General features: G+C 36.3%; 1 protein-coding gene across 4 annotated transcripts in view; it reads left to right on the forward strand.

The window, feature by feature from the left end:
* The window catches only part of TUT7 (terminal uridylyl transferase 7), a 33,785-nt gene that overhangs the window by 11,070 nt on the left and 3,182 nt on the right, over window positions 1-19,533 (forward strand). For 3 of the 4 annotated variants that reach the window (XM_057369996.1, XM_057369995.1, XM_057369997.1), the window contains exons 8-28: window positions 1,633-1,702; window positions 2,567-2,693; window positions 3,388-3,507; window positions 5,385-5,516; window positions 6,228-6,408; window positions 6,741-7,870; window positions 7,996-8,146; window positions 8,846-8,932; window positions 9,738-9,838; window positions 10,351-10,408; window positions 11,106-11,209; window positions 12,223-12,312; window positions 12,399-12,512; window positions 12,621-12,698; window positions 13,933-14,110; window positions 14,629-14,676; window positions 14,792-14,883; window positions 15,415-15,530; window positions 18,143-18,462; window positions 19,039-19,115; window positions 19,285-19,348. In XM_057369996.1, coding sequence (XP_057225979.1) covers window positions 1,633-1,702; window positions 2,567-2,693; window positions 3,388-3,507; window positions 5,385-5,516; window positions 6,228-6,408; window positions 6,741-7,870; window positions 7,996-8,146; window positions 8,846-8,932; window positions 9,738-9,838; window positions 10,351-10,408; window positions 11,106-11,209; window positions 12,223-12,312; window positions 12,399-12,512; window positions 12,621-12,698; window positions 13,933-14,110; window positions 14,629-14,676; window positions 14,792-14,883; window positions 15,415-15,530; window positions 18,143-18,462; window positions 19,039-19,115; window positions 19,285-19,348 — 3,438 coding nt within the window. The remainder of the gene's footprint in view (window positions 1-1,632; window positions 1,703-2,566; window positions 2,694-3,387; window positions 3,508-5,384; window positions 5,517-6,227; window positions 6,409-6,740; window positions 7,871-7,995; window positions 8,147-8,845; window positions 8,933-9,737; window positions 9,839-10,350; window positions 10,409-11,105; window positions 11,210-12,222; window positions 12,313-12,398; window positions 12,513-12,620; window positions 12,699-13,932; window positions 14,111-14,628; window positions 14,677-14,791; window positions 14,884-15,414; window positions 15,531-18,142; window positions 18,463-19,038; window positions 19,116-19,284; window positions 19,349-19,533) is intronic. The other variant, XM_057369998.1, reaches the window with a different exon arrangement.

Here is a 19,533-nt window from a genome sequence, read left to right on the forward strand (position 1 = left end):
GCAGAAAAGAATACAGTGGCAGAACTACTTTTGGTTTAATATTCAGTGTTATGAGGACTAAAGTTCCGTTATTTTTATGATATGAGAAATTCCTAGTGGGAAGCCATCTTATACATTAGAAGTGAAGATGTCATTACACATGAGGTAGCCTCTGCTGCTCTTCTTTCCCCAGCCTGCTCTATTAGCCAAGCATAGTACAGAAAGTAGCCTAAGTTYTTTCACATGTAACAGAAACCCAGTAATGTACTTTCACATTGAGGTGTCTTCTATAATTATGTGCACATGTCTGTTACTGCAGGTAAGGCCATGTACAAATGACTGCATACAGACAWGTGGGGTTTTTTTCAGGTAATGAATGTAACTCTGGGCATTAATTCAGAGAAGTAAAGTTAAGGTCCTTTGAAAATGCACTTACTGAAACCAGATCAAGCATATGTAGSCAAGAAAAAAATAAAATATGGGGGGCTTAAAACTCTGTTCTTTTAAAATACAGATTGCAAAAAGTAGCGTCACTGCTTTCTTGCCTTGCTTTATGCCCAYAGTTGGGAACCCAGACTGTATGTTTCAAAACCTGTCTGTTTACTGACCTATATTTTCTCAGTGGCACCCCCACCATCATTGTATGTGCATTTTATAATCTAGTCAAATTACCATTACTGAGAATGGGGTTATTTTTCGTTCAGATTAGAGGAATGAAGACCCAGATCTCRTAAGAAGTTAGGATCACTAATGTATCTCAAAAGCAAGCGATATTTACATTAGCATGTTGTTTAAAGTCTTCTCTGTGAGTGAGAAGATACAGGGATAGAGCACTATGTGTTTGAGGTACCHCAGTGGCAAAAGCAAGATTATTTTCAATGAAATTAGGTGTCCAGTTGGCTAAGTAACATCACAAAAAACCTTGTCATTTCAGGATTTTGAATTGACTATCTAAAATTGTTTGATAGTTTCCTTTCTTCCTGGCCCACTGAATCAGTGAGGTATTAAAAAATAAGTCTAATTTGGATCAATARACACCACTTAGAGAAAGGACCATATTGGCATTTGTACTTTTTTAGTGTTAAGATCAAAACATGGCTGAATCATATTTGGAAAACTATATCAAGAATAAGAGGAAAAAACAAACAAAGCATAGCAAAAGGACATAGCAACGTATCGACAAGCCTCTTCTATATTTACATAAAGTGTTGTCAGATAAGCATGAAAAACAAATTTCTTTCTGTGTAGTAGTGATGTAACGCTAGCTTTTTATTTTTCACACTGATGTTATTCTGCAGGTGCCGTTGATCTGCCTGTATGCCTGTATTACTTGAAGCCAGCTCTTAACCAAAATACACCTTCTAAACTATACCTACTGTCTATATATAAATTTTGAAAAGTTCTGGTTTTCCTCAGTATTTTCCTAACAGTGCTTATTGTATGGACCAAGTTCTTCCCATCACATGTAGAATACTTATATTAATCCTGTCACTCTTGTAAATCATCACATGTACTTTATATTTCTCAAAATTAGTCATTGTATTAGAAAGCTGAACTTCTACCTGTTGTATTCCTTTAGTTGAATTCAGTTCAACACATTTTTTGTCAATACCATGCTTAATGTGGCTTCTTCTTTTTCTTTCTCCCGCCTAGAATCTTTTACGGAAGTTGATGCAGATTTCCATGCTAGAGTACCAGTGGTGGTGTGCAGAGAAAAACAAAGGTCTCGGTTGTCACTTTGTGTGTTCTAATAGTATATAGCAATGTAAATTATATTACCAACTCCTGATAAATGACGTTTCTGTACTAAATTATTACAGTTCCATGGATCTTGAAACACAAACTAACACTCATGGGCAAGTCATTCCTAGCCTAGAATAAGAGGGTAAGGGTTGTTCTGTCCTCAGCTGTGTATTTCCCAACCCCTTCAACCATTATGGCTTCCAGCATGTACCCTTACCCTTCCATTTGGGATTATTGCTTAAGCAGAAACTTTCCTTTCTTATAGGTAGTGTACATACCGTAGTAAATGATAGACTTCTGTAAGGTTAAGAACAGTTTGCTTAGCTTCACTAATACTTTGAGAATAAGTGAATGATATTTTATTTTGCCCATTTGATGAATATTAATTAAGATTCATGAAACATTCTATAAATAGCTACTGATAAAAATATTACCAGTTATTTGCTACTACCTTGATTTCTCAGTGTTGAAAAATATTTCATGTTCCATGAAAACAGCATATAAACTGTTTTCTGGTGAATGTGGTATGGGAAGACATTTTTGTTTCATGAAGGAAAGAAATACTACAACTTCTTCAATTCAGTAATTTAATACCATTAGAAAAAAATCCTTAAATTTTAATTGTATCTTAAAAAATTTTTACAGAAAATTATAACGCATATATCTCAGCCTAACCATAAATGAAATTAGTATTGCATGCTGCTTCTCATGCAGAGATGCTGTCTTTGASAGGCTGTCAAGTCTTTCCTTGCAGCCTTCTGCTGCACTGTTCTGTGAGATATTATCTGACCTGTGGATGTTGTTGCAAAACCTCCAAGATCTTTTGTTTCCTTTTGGATTTTAGTGGCCTTATTTGTAAAGTGAGTGCAGGGAATGAGAATGCTTGTCTGACAACAAACCATTTGGCTACACTTGGAAAGCTGGAACCTACTATCGTACCTTTAGTGATTGCCTTCAGGTACTGGGCAAAGGTGAGAGTCATTTGTATTCCCTTATCTGTGAATAAATATTGAATGAACTCTGATATTTTGCCTGTAGTTATGTTTAGAAAAATTTGTTGAAAGAGTCCTTGGAAAAAGAATTGGAATAAGGACATGAGTTTTTATGAATTGTAAATTTTATAAATTATAAAATAGTTATTGTGTATGGTCATTTSCACTAAATTTCAAAAGTGGAATTTTAAGCTTCAGCGGCATGCAGACTGCTCTGTTACCAGCTAGTGACTAGTCAGAGAAATGTATATGAAACAGAATTGCTGGTTTCTCAAACTTAATTCATCGTGAAAGAAAATGAACTGTTTGTCTCTACTGAAGATGAAAACTACCTTGTGAATTAACGTAACTTGTTCTAGAATCTGTGTGTCTGAAATTAAAATATTAATTTTAAAAATAGAAAAAATTTTTACATGTACTATATCTGCTCAAAAGGAGTCATCATTTTTAGCAAATGTGCTGTATACTGTCTGTTTTGCCAGTCTGCATCCTATGRCTCTTACACTGAAAACACAGTAGTAAAGATAACTGCAGTAAATATGCAGACCTTGAGAACAAACTCTGTCTGGTAAGAGCTCTGAGTTTCTGTCAGTATTCAGTGTGACAGTAATTAGAAGATTATTTTTCATGGTGTCACTTGAAACTTCAATGACTTCACAATTTGTTTTTACAGTTATGCTGTGTTGATCGTCCTGAAGAGGGAGGCTTGTCACCTTATGTGTTCGCTTTAATGGTTATTTTCTTTCTGCAACAGAGGAAAGAGCCTTTTCTACCTGTCTATTTGGGATCATGGGTATGTGTATTAGCACACTGAATAGTATGAATGAGAGGATCAGTGCTTGTGGTGGTCTGTAATCTGTCACGTTTATTCTACACTGAACAAGCCATAAGTGAGCCATTTTTGCAGGAATTAAGAATGTGAATTCATCCAGTCTACACCTAACCTTAGTATGGCTAGCTGAAAGGTTGCATTTCAACATCCTAGTCATTGAATTAAGTGCTCTGTTGCCGCTTCTATAAATAAGGAGAACTGGTCATTGAATAATGCATTTTGAGACAATTTATTCATTTTTTTCAACCTTTCTTTCCARCTCTTGAGAACTCAATCCACAAAGCTATATCCCAAAACAGTGTCTTGGAATTTGACATCTGATTCTCCAAAACATAGACCCTGCTCGGGGAGCACACTGGTGTGATTCTAAAGGGATCACACAGGAGTTTAGAGCATGTATTTCTTGGGTTTAGAGACTGAAATGCATCTTGGTATCAGGAGTTGTATTGTGGATACAGATCCAGAATTCAGTTCTCCGGGACACCATTTATGTATTATGTGTATGGCACTCATTTTTGTACCTAGAGTCTCCTATAGCGGTTAGCATGCATGGTCCAGTTCCCGTAACCAATTACATGGACCTTGCAGTTAGCAGTTTTCTCTCGTGCATTGCCGACTCATTCCAAAGCATCTCCGCTCTCTGGTGAGAAAACTGGGTGAGAAAAATGGCTGTGTATGGCCATATGATTAAAAGATGTGTATTTATGTTTGTCTAATGTGGRAAGAAGGAGTTGCATGACATAAAATCAAAGTTTGCAGGACAGTCTGTTCTAGTGCTTGGTCACCCACGCAGKGAAGAAGTTCTTCCATGTGTTCAGGTGGTACTTCCTGTGCATCAGATTGTGCCTCTTTCCTCTTGTCCTGTTCCTCCCTGGAGCTTCCTGGCAAGAGCCTGGATCCATCCTCTTGATACCCTCCTGTCATATCCTCAGACATTGACAAGGTCCCCTCTGTTTCCTCTCCTCAAGGCTGAACAGGCCCATTTTCCCTCAGCCTTTCCTCATAAGTGAGGCGCTCCAGTCCTTAAATGATGTGTGTAGAGCTCTGCTGGACCCATTCCAGGAGCTCCATGTCTCTCGTGTCCAGAGGAGCCGAGAACTGGACATGGTGGAACTCCAGGTGTGCCTCACCAGGGCTGAGCATAGGGGGAGGATCAGCTCCCTTGTCCTGCTGCCCATGCTCTTCCTGATGCACCCCAGGACACTCTTGGCCTTCATGGCCACCAGGGCACACTGCTGGCTCAGGGACAGTTTGTTGTCCACCAGGGCCCCCAGGTCCTTCCCCACAGAGCTGCTTCCCAGCAGATCAGCCCCAGCCTGTGCTGGTGCCTGGGGCTGCTCCTCCCCAGTGCAGGACCCTGCATTTRCCTTTGYTGARTTTCAGAAKGTTTCTCTCTGCCCATCTCTCCACCTGTTGAGGCCCTTCTGAGGGGCTGCTCAGCCCTCTGGGTATCGACCACTGCTCCCACTCTGTGTCACAGTGACCTGATGAGGAGACATCTGTCCCTTGGTCCGAGTCACTGCTGAACAAATTAAACAACACTGGRCCCAGTATTGACCCCTGGGGGACAGCACTTGTGACAGGCCTGCATTTAGACCCTGCACCACTGGCATCTGCCATTCATCCAGTTTTCAGTCTACCTCACTGTCTGTATTTCCGGAGTGTGCACACGAGTACACCCTTCCAAGAGTGCTGAGCTCTTGAGAGTTTTTTGTAGAGARGTATGGGGAGAAAAGAGGAAAAGTTTGGGGCATGTTCTAGACCTSTTTTACTATGTGGGGGGCTGAAATTTCAAGTTTATATATTTAGCTCTATGTTTCTTTTTCTGTTTCCTCTAGATTGAAGGATTTTCATTAAACAAATTAACTAATTTTAATCTGAGAGAAGTCAAGAACGATGCTGTGGTTTGGGAGCATAACCCCACTGATGATTCTGATTTGCCACAAGAAACTTCCTCTAGAAGGGGCAAGGTCTGAACTTTCACATTTATTTCTGTAGTAGTCTAGCAGTCATTCCTTTTCTTAAAAGAACAAAATTTCAGTTTGTATTWATGTTTCAAGACCATGAGCTGAACTAAGTGATTGCCCAGCTGCTTTCTTCAAGCTCTTGGTGCTGGGGAGCTGGTAGGAAAATAAATATGATTTCAAATTCCTTAAWAARACCCTGAATTTTAATCTGTCAGGGRGAATGTAGTTTACAGAGTTGGAGCAGCTTTATCATGAAATTAGATGAAGCATATGAAAAATATTTATTTTTTGCTTTTAACTGTTCTTACAAATTATTTTTGAAATAACAGCTTTGTAAGAAACAGTATGTGATTACATGTTGTGAGAGTTAACAATTCAGCCTAGATTTGACTAAAAAATAGACTGTGTTATTGCTTCAGTCCTGTTAGATGAGATACACTTCCTTCTTTGAAATTTATAAGTTGCAGCATAAACACTTTAAGAAGATTTTTTATTAATCATTGATTCTAATTTTATTTTTTGCTGCAGTGTTTTGAAGTTTTATACTATCTCTTCCAACTTGTTGATTGCAGTTTTTATTGCAATTGCATTACTAGAGATGCAATGATAAATTCTATCCTACTGCATTACAGATGAAATAAAGGAAGTGTAACAGTTAAACAGGTTAATGCCTGTTCACTAAATATTATTTAAGATTTTCTTCTGTATTGACAGGTTCCCTTAGTATTTGATTTAGCTCATCAGTGTTCAGCACCCRTTGGTCAGCTGTGGCTTGAACTGCTTCGTTTCTATGCTTTGGAGTTCAATATGGCTGATTTGGTTATTAGCATACGACTCAAAGAACCCGTGTCTCGTGAATCAAAGGACTGGCCTAAAAAACGCATTGCTGTGGAAGGTATAGAAATATGTCTAACAGTTCTTTGAAGTTTGTTGACTTAAATTTTCATAAGGTGCTGACTTGGCTATTGATACTAGGTGTTAACACTTAGAAATTTTTAGTATTGGACTGATTATAGTAGAATTTTTTTTTTAATTATTTTAGTATCTTTATTGGGGATTATTTTCAACATTGTCAGAAATAATTAAATGACCTTAAAAATTGTCTTCAGCACAATTCATAGATCTTGTGTTTAAGAATAACTAGCAATTCAAACTCTGTAAGGATGTAAATGAATTTTTTTAAGAARTTAACTTTTTTGCTTCTGGCTCACTTCTTCTTTCTACTAGATCCATACTCAGTCAAAAGGAATGTGGCAAGAACTTTGAACAGCCAGCTAGTGTATGAATATMTTCTTCACTGCCTGAGAGCAACTTACAAGTATTTTGCCTTGCCTCACAAAAAAAGTGCAAAATGGAGCAAAATACCCTCTTCAAATACAAGTGAGGAGAAATCTGAAATGCTGGACCATGGAAAAGATGCTATAAATCATGAAGATTCTGGTTTGCAAAAGTCAGATGGTAGAACAAACACAGCCATAGTGGATGATTGCATAACAGAGACTACATGTATGCCCAAGGAACATMAAACTGATCCTACAAAACTCTGTGATGGCTCAGAAAGTTTCACAGAAGAAGAACTGGCTGATGATATAAGTCATTTGGGAATTACCCATGAAGATTCAGACTGTATCATCGAGGAAATTATTTTTGGAGATAATGAGGATTTTAAACCTAGTTGTGAAGAGACAGAGACTGAAAATGAAGATGAAGAAGAGGAGGAAGAGGACGAACATGAACAACAAAAAAGACGGTGGAATAATGTTTTGGCTGCTGAGCAGATAATCGATGAAGACAGTGACAGTGGAGATCTCCCTGTTTCAGTGAATGAGCATGATGTAGAGACATGTAGTACTTCAGACTTGGAAGGTTTTCGAAATGCTGCACTTACAGAGAGTGATGAATTTGGCATGGAGTGCAGTGGTATAATGGAGGACAAGATTGACATTGATGAGGATAGCACTGAAGGTACTGATGAACTGGATGAATCMCCACAAAAATTCCTACGTTCATCACAGAGTCAAATATCCCAAATGATTAACTCAGATGATGAAGAGGAAGAGGAGGAAGYAGTAAATCAGAGAGAATGCAGTGTTACCGTAAGAGCTGGAGGTGAACTAGATAACACATGCACTGGATCTGATGATGCACTGTCAGAGGAAGAAGATGATTTTTCTGTCCCCAGTAAACATGAGAATGAACAATTAAAAGAAAAYGTGGATGGATCGCTGAAGTTCAATATGAGTCAGAAGTATCTCACTGACAAGGGAAGCCATTCTGAAGAGAGCACAGTAGTAGAACCATGCTCAGAAACTGAACTTTTTTATCAGTTCAGTAAACAAGCTTTTACAAAGGGCAAGGTAAGCAAGCTGACAGAACATAAACATGCATTACTGATGTTCTGGCAGAAGCTGTATGGAAGTGTTGCTCAAATTCATTGAAGTACTATAGTTGTTAAAACCAGCCTTGCTTTCTGTTCATACAGTCTCCTACAGTAGTATGTAGCTTGTGCAAACGGGAAGGTCATTTAAAGAATGATTGTCCAGAAGACTTCAAGAAAATTGAACTTGACCCACTGCCACCACTGACGCCCAAGTTTTCAGTTATTCTAGATCAAGTTTGTGTCCAATGTTACCGTAAGTTTTTTCCTTTGAATATTGTTGTGCCATAGAGAAAGGATCAGAAAAAAATTATGAAATAATGACAGATTAATGGTGTTATGGGATGACAGTTTATTTGCTACATTGCCTCCATCTCTTGGATACAGTTCTAAGATTTGGCTTAAATGGTAATAGCTTTAATAGAACTGCTGAGTAGCTCATATTTAGAGAAATAGAAGGTGTTCAGATTTGTCTTCCACAGACTGGCTGGCTGATTACTCATGCAGGAAAATACATTTTCTGAGAATCTGATTTTGGGTGGAGTTTTTGACTGATGCTTTTTTTTTTTTTGTCTGATTTGAATTATGTTATCTGTTTGTGGTTTTTCATAAACAAAGACTTCAGTATTCTAGGAAAAATAGTGTCAAAGTACTGTGTTGTAACACTTCTCCACTTTTGTTCTTTTCAGAGTGACCCAACTTTCCTCCTTTCTCTCTCGCCATTTCTGACCAGACAAAATGCATTATTTGTCTTAATTAATGTTTTTCTTTGAACAGGTATTTCTCTTCTACTTCATCCTTGCTTTCTTTCCTTCACATGTGAATTTTCTCTTTTTCTCTTTCCCTTCCCCTGCCCCATTCTGTAAACCCCTCTCTATTTTCACCTGAATCTTTGCTGTTTGCTCTTTCTACAGTTTAGTTGCCTAAACTGTTGTKKTTTTTTTTCTTTTTTAAGATGATTTTGCTCCAAATATAGTAGAGGATCAGGCTCGGGAATATATAAGACAAAGCTTGGAAATCTTCATTAAACAGGACTTTCCAGGTAATGAGGCCTAACTTGATATTTGTACTTTTGATTGTTCATACTTGAGTGTATTCCAAGAAAATATCATTTCAGTATAATAAACACTTTAGTTTTGAATGTTTAACCCATATTGTTGCTCAGCATTGCAATACTAGATTACATTAATTTTTGTTCTAGGTATTTTAAGGCTTTTTTAAATTTGKTATTTTTTAGTTGGTCATATATGCACACATGTATCAGTAGGAAGGAACAATGGCAAGTTAAGGAAAAAACAAAGCGGAAGTGGAATCATTGTATATTTGTTATTTTAATGCTATTTATTAATCAGACTTCTTTTTGTAACTGCTTTTACAAACAACAAGTTTTTTGTAATACTTCATACTGAAACTTACTTGGTTTGTAATACTTCAAAATATGGCCTATTTGCAGAACCTAGGTATTTGATTTTTTTTTTCTTTGTTTCTGGAGTTCTTGCCTGTAACACTTTGGTTCAAGGTCTTCTAAAATGGCTGGAGCCAGGTATATCCCTCGCCCTGAGAATCTCTGTACCAAGCATCTTTTAATCAGATGTCACCTTGAACCTACATGCTGATTTAATTACTGGAAAACCTAACTTTTTTCTGGGTTTTTCAGACTTCTTATTTGAACCAGTCATAGTAGAGATTCTGTTAACATAGGCAAAGTTGTTCAGAAAATTTTTATGTACCATGGAAATATAATAATATTTTCATGCCTGAATTAGAAGACATGCAGTGGTTTGAAGCTACATACAATTTGAGATTATTTTTTGTTATGAGGTTGTAATATGTCACATGCCTTACAGGAACAAAGTTGGATTTGTTTGGCTCCTCAAAAAATGGCTTTGGCTTCAGACAAAGTGATCTTGATATCTGTATGACAATAGATGGTCTTGAAACTGCTGAGGTAGGTTGAGAAGATTTTAGTTTTGTGGTTAAATCAAAATTTTCCTACTATATTGTGTATWTAGTGTAATGAATTCATTATTTCATAAAAGCTTTTCCTATTGGAAGAAAATACTAAGGTGCCACTAAGATAGATTATTTTGGGGGTGTTTGCTGTTGGCATAGGCATGAATCTAAGAAGTAACCAGTTTTCTTCTGAATTCTGCATTTCTAGCTTTTTCTGTGCAGATAAAYAACAGTCTTTGTTGCATAAACCACTAGAAATGGGAAACAATGGAAGAGCATATCAGTCTCCTCTCAGGCCTAATATCAGCTTTTTTTAAGTTTCCATTATGATGTTATCAGCTGTTGATTTTGTGCATTTTATTTTGAAAATATTTATTGTATTCACATAGTTCTGTATTACAAGAAACGTTCAGTTATACTACATTAAGCTTTATGGCACATACTAAAACGTTTGCTTAAAATACTTGCTGCAGGTACATCTTTCAGCTTTTTTTCTCAATGTCTTAGGGACTTGATTGCATCAGAATCATTGAAGATTTAGCAAAAGTTCTCAAGAAACAGTCAGGTAACTTTCTGGAAAATTAAAATAAGTGATTCTGTTTTTATTATTTCATGTGCTGTAGTGATAATGTTTTGGGGCACTGTAGATGAAAAACATTAGATCAAAGAGTTTATGTTAGTAAGAATGAGGTTAAATATTGTGAATGTTTGGATTTATTTTTATTTTTATATGTTGGTCTTCGAGGTTATAATGTTATAGGACCACATCTGAACTGGACAGATAGTATATTTATAACCTACATGCATGAGAGCAAASAATTTAAGACTCGAGGCTTCAATTTAGTAGTTACATACGTGTATGTTCAGTGCATAGTAAGTTTAGTAAAAGATATTCTGATACAAGTTTGCAATGGGAATTCTGTTTTTTCGACAAGAAATCATGAATTTTATAGTGCTCATTTTGGTGTGTCTCAAGTGAATTGTAATGAACTATCAATTATCTCCTAAGCCTATTTCACTCTAAAGAAATTGTATACTCTTTTTCTGATTTTTGTTTTCTGAGGGGTCTAAATATACATTCATATAAATTATATTTAGCAGACAGATCATGTTTGACAAATCTCTAAAACMACTGTTAAAACATAACTGAAATATAAATTTGATGTCAACTAAGATTTTATTTACTATCATTTTACTACAGTTAGAAGTGATTTGTGTAGGACCATAATGTAGTCATTCAGTAATAAAACATTTCATCCTAGGTTTAAGAAATGTCTTGCCTATAACAACTGCTAAAGTCCCAATTGTCAAATTTTTCCATATCAGAAGTGGTCTTGAAGTAGACATCAGTTTATATAATACTCTGGTAAGGTTATCTCCTTTTTTATTTTGTGTCGTGTAACAAAAAACTGAGGATCTGTWTCTTGAGACTGAAGTGATTATTTGGATGAGCTTCAATAATCAACTGTTTCCAATTACCTAGTGCAGTTTTATATTTTTAAAAAAAGCTTTTTTGTCGTTGTTGTTTTGGTTTTTTTTGTTTGACTGTAGTGGAGTCAGCTGCGCAGTTGTGATTTTAGAGTTGTCACTTTCCTAAGAAATCTATTACTTCTTTAGTAATAGTAAGAAATAGTGGTTTAAGTATTTTAAGCGTTTCTTAAATGAAGGACAAAATAATGTAACTTCTGTTTTTTTTAGACTCCACTTTCCATCATGGCTCTTGCCTAGCCTTGAGACCTGAAATAGGGGTTTTGAACCCAGCTTGCCAAAACTGTAACATGTTAGAATTTGCACAAAAAAAAACCCAACCCACTTGTTCTTGGTCAACCATTTTAAAAACAGGTTTTGTTTATTTCAATGTCTCTGAATTTCAAAAGCCTGTTCCTTGAAACAACAGAGGAAAGTTAAGTGTTAGAGACAGTTCTTTAACTTTCTGAAGGTTTATTTTTTTATGAGCTCAAGGCAAGTCTTGAGGAAGATGCCTCAACCACTAAGTGTGAAAATTTTCTCCTTGAAGTTGGGCGTCCATATGTGTCCATTGGTAGCTCTTACAGATCTGGACTGAAATCTCTTGGTTCAAGTAATTTTTTGAAACTATATTAGGACATCAATGCTTCCCTTTTTGAATTATTGTCCTGTGAATGCTGCTTTCTACCACTTCCAGAGAGATTAAGGAAGTTGATCAGCCTTTAGCAGAGTAGATGATTACCTCATTATTGAATGCTTCCTTCTCAGTATATATTCCTGCTAGGCACGTGTTCACATATGCAGCTCTTGAGGACACAACTCAAAGASTTTTTATTTTTTATGTTTCCAGCTTATTTCCTTCATATCTTTAGAGCTTCTTAGTTTCTACATGACTTCCTTTTTTTTTTGTAGGCCTTACATAACACCAGACTTCTGTCATCATATGCAGCTATTGATCCTAGAGTAAAATATCTGTGTTACACAATGAAAGTCTTTACAAAGGTAAGTGTATTTCAGACATTCTAGAAACAGTTCCTGTGGCAAGGGGTKATCACCTTGAAAGATAAAAATCATGTTTCTTTTCTCAGATATGTGACATTGGAGATGCATCTCGAGGTAGCCTGTCATCTTATGCATATACTCTTATGGTGCTTTATTTTCTTCAACAGAGAAATCCACCAGTCATCCCTGTTCTTCAGGAGGTACAGTATATTGGAAAGAAATGAGTTACTGTACATAATTGTGATCAGAAGAATGTCAGTGCTGAATATGAAAGGCTCTTCTAATGAGTTTTAATATTATTCTTTCAGATCTACAAAGAACCAAAAAAGCCTGAAATTTTAGTTGATGGCTGGAATGTATATTTCTTTGATAAAATACAGGAGCTGGTAAGTAAAGCAGGCTGATGGGAAATGGCGGTACTAGGAGCTTAGCAAATTAATAGAAATTCCTTTTAAAGATACTGTTCCCAGTTACAGTAATTGAATATTGTGGTTTAACCCCAGCTGGCAACTAAGCACCACACAGCCACTCTCTAGTTACCACTGCCCCTCCCTGGTGGGAATGTAAATCCAAATTTAAAAAAAAAAAAAAAGGAAAATCTATGGGTTTAAATAAAAACATTTTATTAATTGAAACAGAATTTAAAAAATAATCCTCATACTACTAATTATTACAAAGATGATAATAATAGTAGTGGTAGTAGTAGTATGAATGGTAGTAATTAAAAGAGAGAGAGAGACAGAGGACTAAAACCCAAGAAAAACAGAAGATGCCCAATAAAACAGCTCAGGAGCTGCTGACTGATGCCCAACTCATCCCTCAGAGGCAGTCAGTACCTCCTGGCCAGTTCCCCCCAGTTTATACAATGGACATGATGTTTTGTGSTGTGGAATATCCCTTCGGCCAGTTGGGGCCAGCTGTCCTGGTACTGCTCCCTCCTGGCTTCTTGTGCACCCACTGACTGGCACAGCACGGGAAACTGAAAGTCCTTACCTTAGGGTAGGCACTACTGAGCAGCATCGAAAATGTCAGGGTGTTATCAATATTATCAACATTATTCTCAATGCTAAATCCATGAGATTAGACTGCTCCAGTTACTAAGAGCAAAATTAACTCTATCCCAGACCAAAACAGGAATGGAAGTGGAGTAACTCCTGTTTTGAAAATCCCAGTGTGTGCTGTAAAGCTTTTAGAATGTGGTTGGTTGTAATTCGTCTGTGAAAAAATAAACTCCGGAATCTGGCAAAAATTAATTACAAGATTATGTTAAGGTGTTAAGGATGATTAATTATTCCCTCTGGGTAGAGATAACTCTTAACACCTGTATATCTGGTCATATCTGGTTAATCCTGTTGAATAATTTTATTTTTCCTTTATGCAGATTCATAAAGGAAATCAGTAAATTCTTTTTTTATGAGAGGTAAAACCTAATGCCAGAAGTTCTATTGTCCACTTTCATTGTTAGTAGAATAAAAAGTATACGATYGTCCATCCAAGGAAGTATTGTAACTCAGTTGCTTTTCTGTACAAAATAAGGTTTATATTTTTTGAGTTTGGAAATGACAGAAATTATTCTGCTTAACATAAATACTGGATTTAACAATATTTTTGTCATTTTAGTCAGCTGTTTGGCCAGACTATGGCAAAAACACTGAATCTGTTGGGCAACTGTGGCTGGGGCTTCTCCGATTCTACACAGAAGAATTTGATTTTAAAGAGCATGTCATCTGCATTAGGAGAAAAAGTCTGCTTACAACTTTCAAGAAGCAGTGGACCTCCAAATACATTGTAATTGAAGGTAAAAGTGTATGAAGTACTGGAATATACAGAACTTCTTTAAAATTAAAATTTTGGGGGTTTCACAGGCTTATTTTTCTATTACTAGATTGTAAGTTATTTGCTCATGGTTTTGAAATCATCACAGAATTGCCACTGAGTTTCGTTAGTGCTGAAAATTATTAAGGGTTTTTTTGGCTACTGAAAAGAAGTTGCRAAGCAAACGTCATACTTTTCATTATAAAGTAATTGAGAGAAAAATAGAGTTAACAAAATCCCTTGGCAAAGAAGTTAGCTATAATGCWGTTGAGATTTTCTCAAAAATACTGAGTTTAGCTGAGCCTGTATTTACTTCACTGATTTAACTCTATGTATGRTTACACTGTTGAGTATCAGTGTGATCTCTGACAGAAAACATGCAGTRGTATATTTTACAAATGTTCTGCAAACTGTTTTCCACTTCATTTTCTTGGAAAGACTTGCTACTCTGTTGTTTGCACATTGAAGAATACCTCCCTTTGTTTTTTTTTTTTTCTACAGATCCCTTTGATTTAAACCACAACCTTGGAGCTGGATTGTCAAGAAAAAGTAAGTCTTCTGTTAACAATTTCAGTTACAAAGTGAAGATCTTGTCTTGAATCTTATTTTACATTCTGGTTAGATGGGGTTGATTTCAATTTTTGGGGTTTTTTTTCTTCCACAGTGACAAATTTTATAATGAAGGCTTTTATCAATGGCAGAAGGGTATTTGGTACCCCTGTAAAAATATTTCCTAAAGAYTACCCATCAAAAATGGTAAGTTCCTTCTAAGAGAAGTATGTGTGCTCTCTTTGGCMTATAATTTTTGCAGTAGTATGGTTACACTAATTTTAAGCTCTTTCTCTTAAATTTCCACAGTACTCTAAAAGTTACTGCTGAGTAGTGTTTTGATGCTATTTGCATGTAAAATATGTTAGTATACATATTTTATATATGTATATATATACACATATATATATATTTATATAGATATGTGTGTATATATATGTATACATATACTAGTCAAGTCAGAGTTTCATTGTACAAATCCATGTATTTTCATCCAAATCAAAACCAGCTTAACATTTCTTAAAACTGCAGTTTTATGGAAGTGTGCAAACCTGGTGGTCAGTAGGCTGCCCATCGAAAAAGAGGCCGGTGGCCACCAGTTAGTTCATTAGGACTTACACAGTTCTGCCACAGACCCCAAGTTTATTCTTTYCTGTAACTCTTGCTGCTATGTTGGCAGTTTTATCTTAATTTCCAAGTATTTGGATTTTCATTTTAAATGCATGATTTCTTCTACAGGAGTACTTTTTTGATCCTGAGGTACTAACGGAAGGAGAATTGGCACCAAATGATAGATGCTGCAGAACTTGTGGTAAAATCGGCCATTTCATGAAGGATTGTCCCATGAGACGAAAGTGAGTATAGTATTGGCATCTGTGTGTAACCTTTTTCCTTAGGTTTGTTTCAGAAAGATAAGGATACTAGTGCTAAAGCAAAACCTGTACATGCAAATAGCATGCTGCAGATTATTTCCTGAGCTTAAAACAGTACCTGTTTTGAAGTAGTGAATAGTGTTGCTGTAGAGCTGTTTTAACTTAAGGTATCAATGTTAGCTCTCCATTTCATTATATAGGAAAGGAGTAGTCAAAGAGAATCTCAGTATTCTGCAGAGCTGAATGACTGTGTGCTGTGAAAAGCACTCATGGATACATTTTTTATTTTTATTTATTTTATAGCTTCYACTACCAGAATTGTGCTGCTCCCTAGCAAGACACAATTTTGTCATATTTGCAGAAACATGCAATTCCTATCAAAAGCAAGGCAAGAATGTCACAGCATTATATTTCATAAGCACACRCATATGAGAACAATGTCCTGTTTTACATCAAGAGAATGTTTCCTGTCCCCAAGTAGTCATGTCCAACATTCAACAACTCCCTTCTTGCAACAAATGAGTGGCTTAACAGCTTTTGCAGCTCTTCGTCTTATGAGATGTCTAAACTTAAAACTTATCCTTTAATTCTGTTWTCTGTTTAAGACAAAATTCTTAAAAGACTTCATGTCTATAAAAYAGTGAAATCATGAAAGCCTTAATGCTCACTTAAAAGGTGAATTWAAAAAATCTAACCATTGTTTAGAGTCTATTTATGTTAAAAACTGTCATTAAATTTATTTGCACTTTCCTGTAACTAAGTGAAAAAAAAGCTGTTGGATAAAGTAGCTGTTCCACTGCACAATAGAGATTTATGAACTTACATTGTTGAGTCTGTTAATTCAGACATTTACTCAGCTTTAGCAAATGCAAGCACAATAGCTTATGATAACTTGAAGTTAAAGAATGGTGAAGGTGCTGTGAAAGTCTACTTGATGCCTAAATTGCTGTCTTACCTCCATGGATTTTTAATCTTACATTCTGAAGTGAGACACCATGTTCATTGCACATACTCAGCTACATTTTGTAWAACGTTAGAGGGAAGGTAAATGGAATTTTACATCTAAGAACAGAAATGCCCTATGAGTTAAAACCACTGATACATTTGAGGTCTCAGTCCAGCCATTCATTGCRAAACGGAGTGCTATTTATGGATGGCAAACTCGTTTTCTGTAGTCTCTTCTCTTGCAGTCCCTCAGCATCTGCAGTWGCTGTATAAGACATGTTAGAACACATACCTGCCTTGCTGTGGTAATGCTCATTTGTAGAGTTTCATTCTTTTAGGGTTGTCTTTTCCTGAACCTGATTGTCCTGGTGTCCTTAACAGTCTTCTGTGGCAACCAGTTCCATAAGTGATCTGACTGATGTGTAAAATAGAACTTACCTGTATCTGTTTAAAGCTAATCTTAGTTGTCCAGTAACTTGCTGAGTATGCCTTAATCCATTTGTCTGACAAGGATGTTAAATAATATTGGTCTGAATGTGAGGAACACCACTCGCTGCTGGTGTTCACATGGATATCAAGACGTTGACCACAATTCTTGAAGTGCATCTATCCAGCCAATTCTTTATCTACWAAGTGGTCCACCTACTAAATCCATRTCTTTCCATTTTAGAGACAAGGATGTTGTGTAGGACAGTATCAAATGTTTTGCMGAAGTCCAGGAAAATTATGTCAGTCACTCTTTTCTTACCCACCATTTCTATAGCAAGAAATGCTTATAGCAAGCATTTCTTATAGCTTATAGCAAGCTACCAGATTCATCAGGCTCAGTGAAGGCACTACTTGCCTCTGTTTTCCTTAGCATAGTTTCCAGGAGAATCTGCTCCATGATCTTACCAGGCAGAGGTGAGGCTGACCAGCCTGTAGTTCCTCAGGTCTTCCTTTTATCCCTTYWWAAAAAAAAAAAGCTCACCTTGAAGCTCATGCCATTCTTTTGCCCTTCATTCAGTTTTGTGAAGTATTTTCCAAGTTTCTAGSCATTAGCAATACATCCAACTTGCCAAAGAAGCCTGGTGTCATCTTCAGACTTGGAGGTTTTACTCCTGGCTTCTTCTCTAGTCATGCATAAAGCAATTCGGTGAAACAAGTCTGACAGTGGTAGTATTTCTCCACTACTAGACCTTATAGTCACATAGAATATTAGAAGCTTCTCTCAGTAGAAGAGACTTTTGAAGTGAATATTCACAGTTTCAAAAGGATTGAATTCTGGTTGAATTACACAAATAGGAAAAAACACAACTAAATAGCCTAAATAGGAAAAATTAGCTTTTTTTTGTTAATATTTTGCTTGGCTTTTCTTCTCTTCCATTGTSTGCAACTTGAGCAACCAGATTTTCCATTGTTCTTATATTTTTTGAGTTACAGTTATTAAGATTTAGGTCTGCATTGTCATCTAATTTTTAAAATTAGACATGTTATATCAGCATACCACTGTTTGGTAAGAGTCACARGGAAAGGTATGGCGATTTACTTTATCCTACTGAAGAATGACTTGTCTAAGGACAGCACATGGTTTATGGTTTGTTTTTTTAATTGATTCTGTGTGTCAATGTAAGGCCTCTGAATTCTGCATCATTTTTCTGCTCCTGCAGAGTAAGACGGCGTCATGATTATGAAGGTACGCAAAGGTATGGAGAAACCAAGGAGAAAAGAAGCAAAGAGGACAAAGAAATGCAGAACAAACCAACAGAAAAGGAAAACCCAGTCAAAGAGGGAAAGTTGCACATGTGTACACCTCAGAAGAGGAAATTAGCAAGGATARTAGTGGAAACTGGAAGAGAGAAGACTCCCAGGCAATCAGCCGAGAAATGGAAGCGCCTGGAAGACAGAGACTTAAGAGAAAAACGTTGTTTTATCTGTGGAAGAGAAGGTCATATTAGAAAGGAATGCCCACAGTATAAAGGAGTTGGAGGTATGAAATGGATCAAGCTGAGTAGTTTGAACAGCACTTACRGTTTTTTGGTATTTTTTACATGACTGACTAACAGATAAGGTTTTTACATAATGTAAATGCTTTTCTTTCTTTTAATGTAMTCTCTGTGTTTTGGAAATTAATATGTCTGAATTTGAAAGAGTTTCTTTAGGTTGGGTATTGCCTTTAATTGCTTGCTTAGTGCCTGACATGTCTTYTCTAGTTGAATAAACTACTATTAACAAATGGATCACAGAGTTCAGGCTTTACTCTTTGGATTGCTACATTTTGTGAGACTCTGGACATTTCACTTACCACTTTATCTTCATTCATTCCAAGTTTCCTGTCTCCTCCTGCTGATTCTAGAGGAAGATACAAAGCTTAATTTATTCTRGGTTCCTAGCTTATGTGCATGCCACCACATTATGCCAGTTTTCCACGTTATAAAATTGAGGAAAATAACAATATCCTACATTCTACATTTTCTGATTTTAGATTGCAAATATTTTGATACTTTTCTGTGTTATGATAACTGAAATTGAAACTTGTTTCAAATAGCAACTCCTTTTTTTTCAGGTGGCTCAAAACCAGAAATGTTGTGTGGATCMCCTTCTTTACCCAGTGCTGTCAAACATGCTGATAGATTAAATCAGGTAAACACCAAGTGTCACTTTTTTTTCATCTTATACTTTTTGTATGTTTTAAAGTCCATATTAAGTAATTAAGATTAGCTTTACTTAAGCTTCCAAGGAAAACCTTTAATGCTGTGAAATTAAATATTTCAGTTTTGTTCATTCATTGATGGGTGTATATTTTTTATAGGGAATGCTTGCACATGAAGAAAAAAGGAAACAAAAAGGAAAAATATTTTTGAGTCCCCAGTCAGGTTTGTATATCTTCAGTTCAATTTAGAGTCTATGTGTAAAAGGGTGGCCAGCAGGGGCAGGGAGGGGATTGTGCCCCTCTGCTCTGCTCTGCTGAGACCCCACCTGGAACACTGCACCCAGCTCTGGGGTCCCAGCAAAGGAGGGAGAGGGACCTGTTGAAGTGAGCCCAGAGGAGGCYTCCAAG

The sequence above is a fragment of the Malurus melanocephalus genome, unplaced genomic scaffold (genome assembly GCF_030028575.1).
Source record: "Malurus melanocephalus ecotype Western Australia unplaced genomic scaffold, MMel_1.1 scaffold_117, whole genome shotgun sequence".
Taxonomy (NCBI): domain Eukaryota; kingdom Metazoa; phylum Chordata; class Aves; order Passeriformes; family Maluridae; genus Malurus; species Malurus melanocephalus.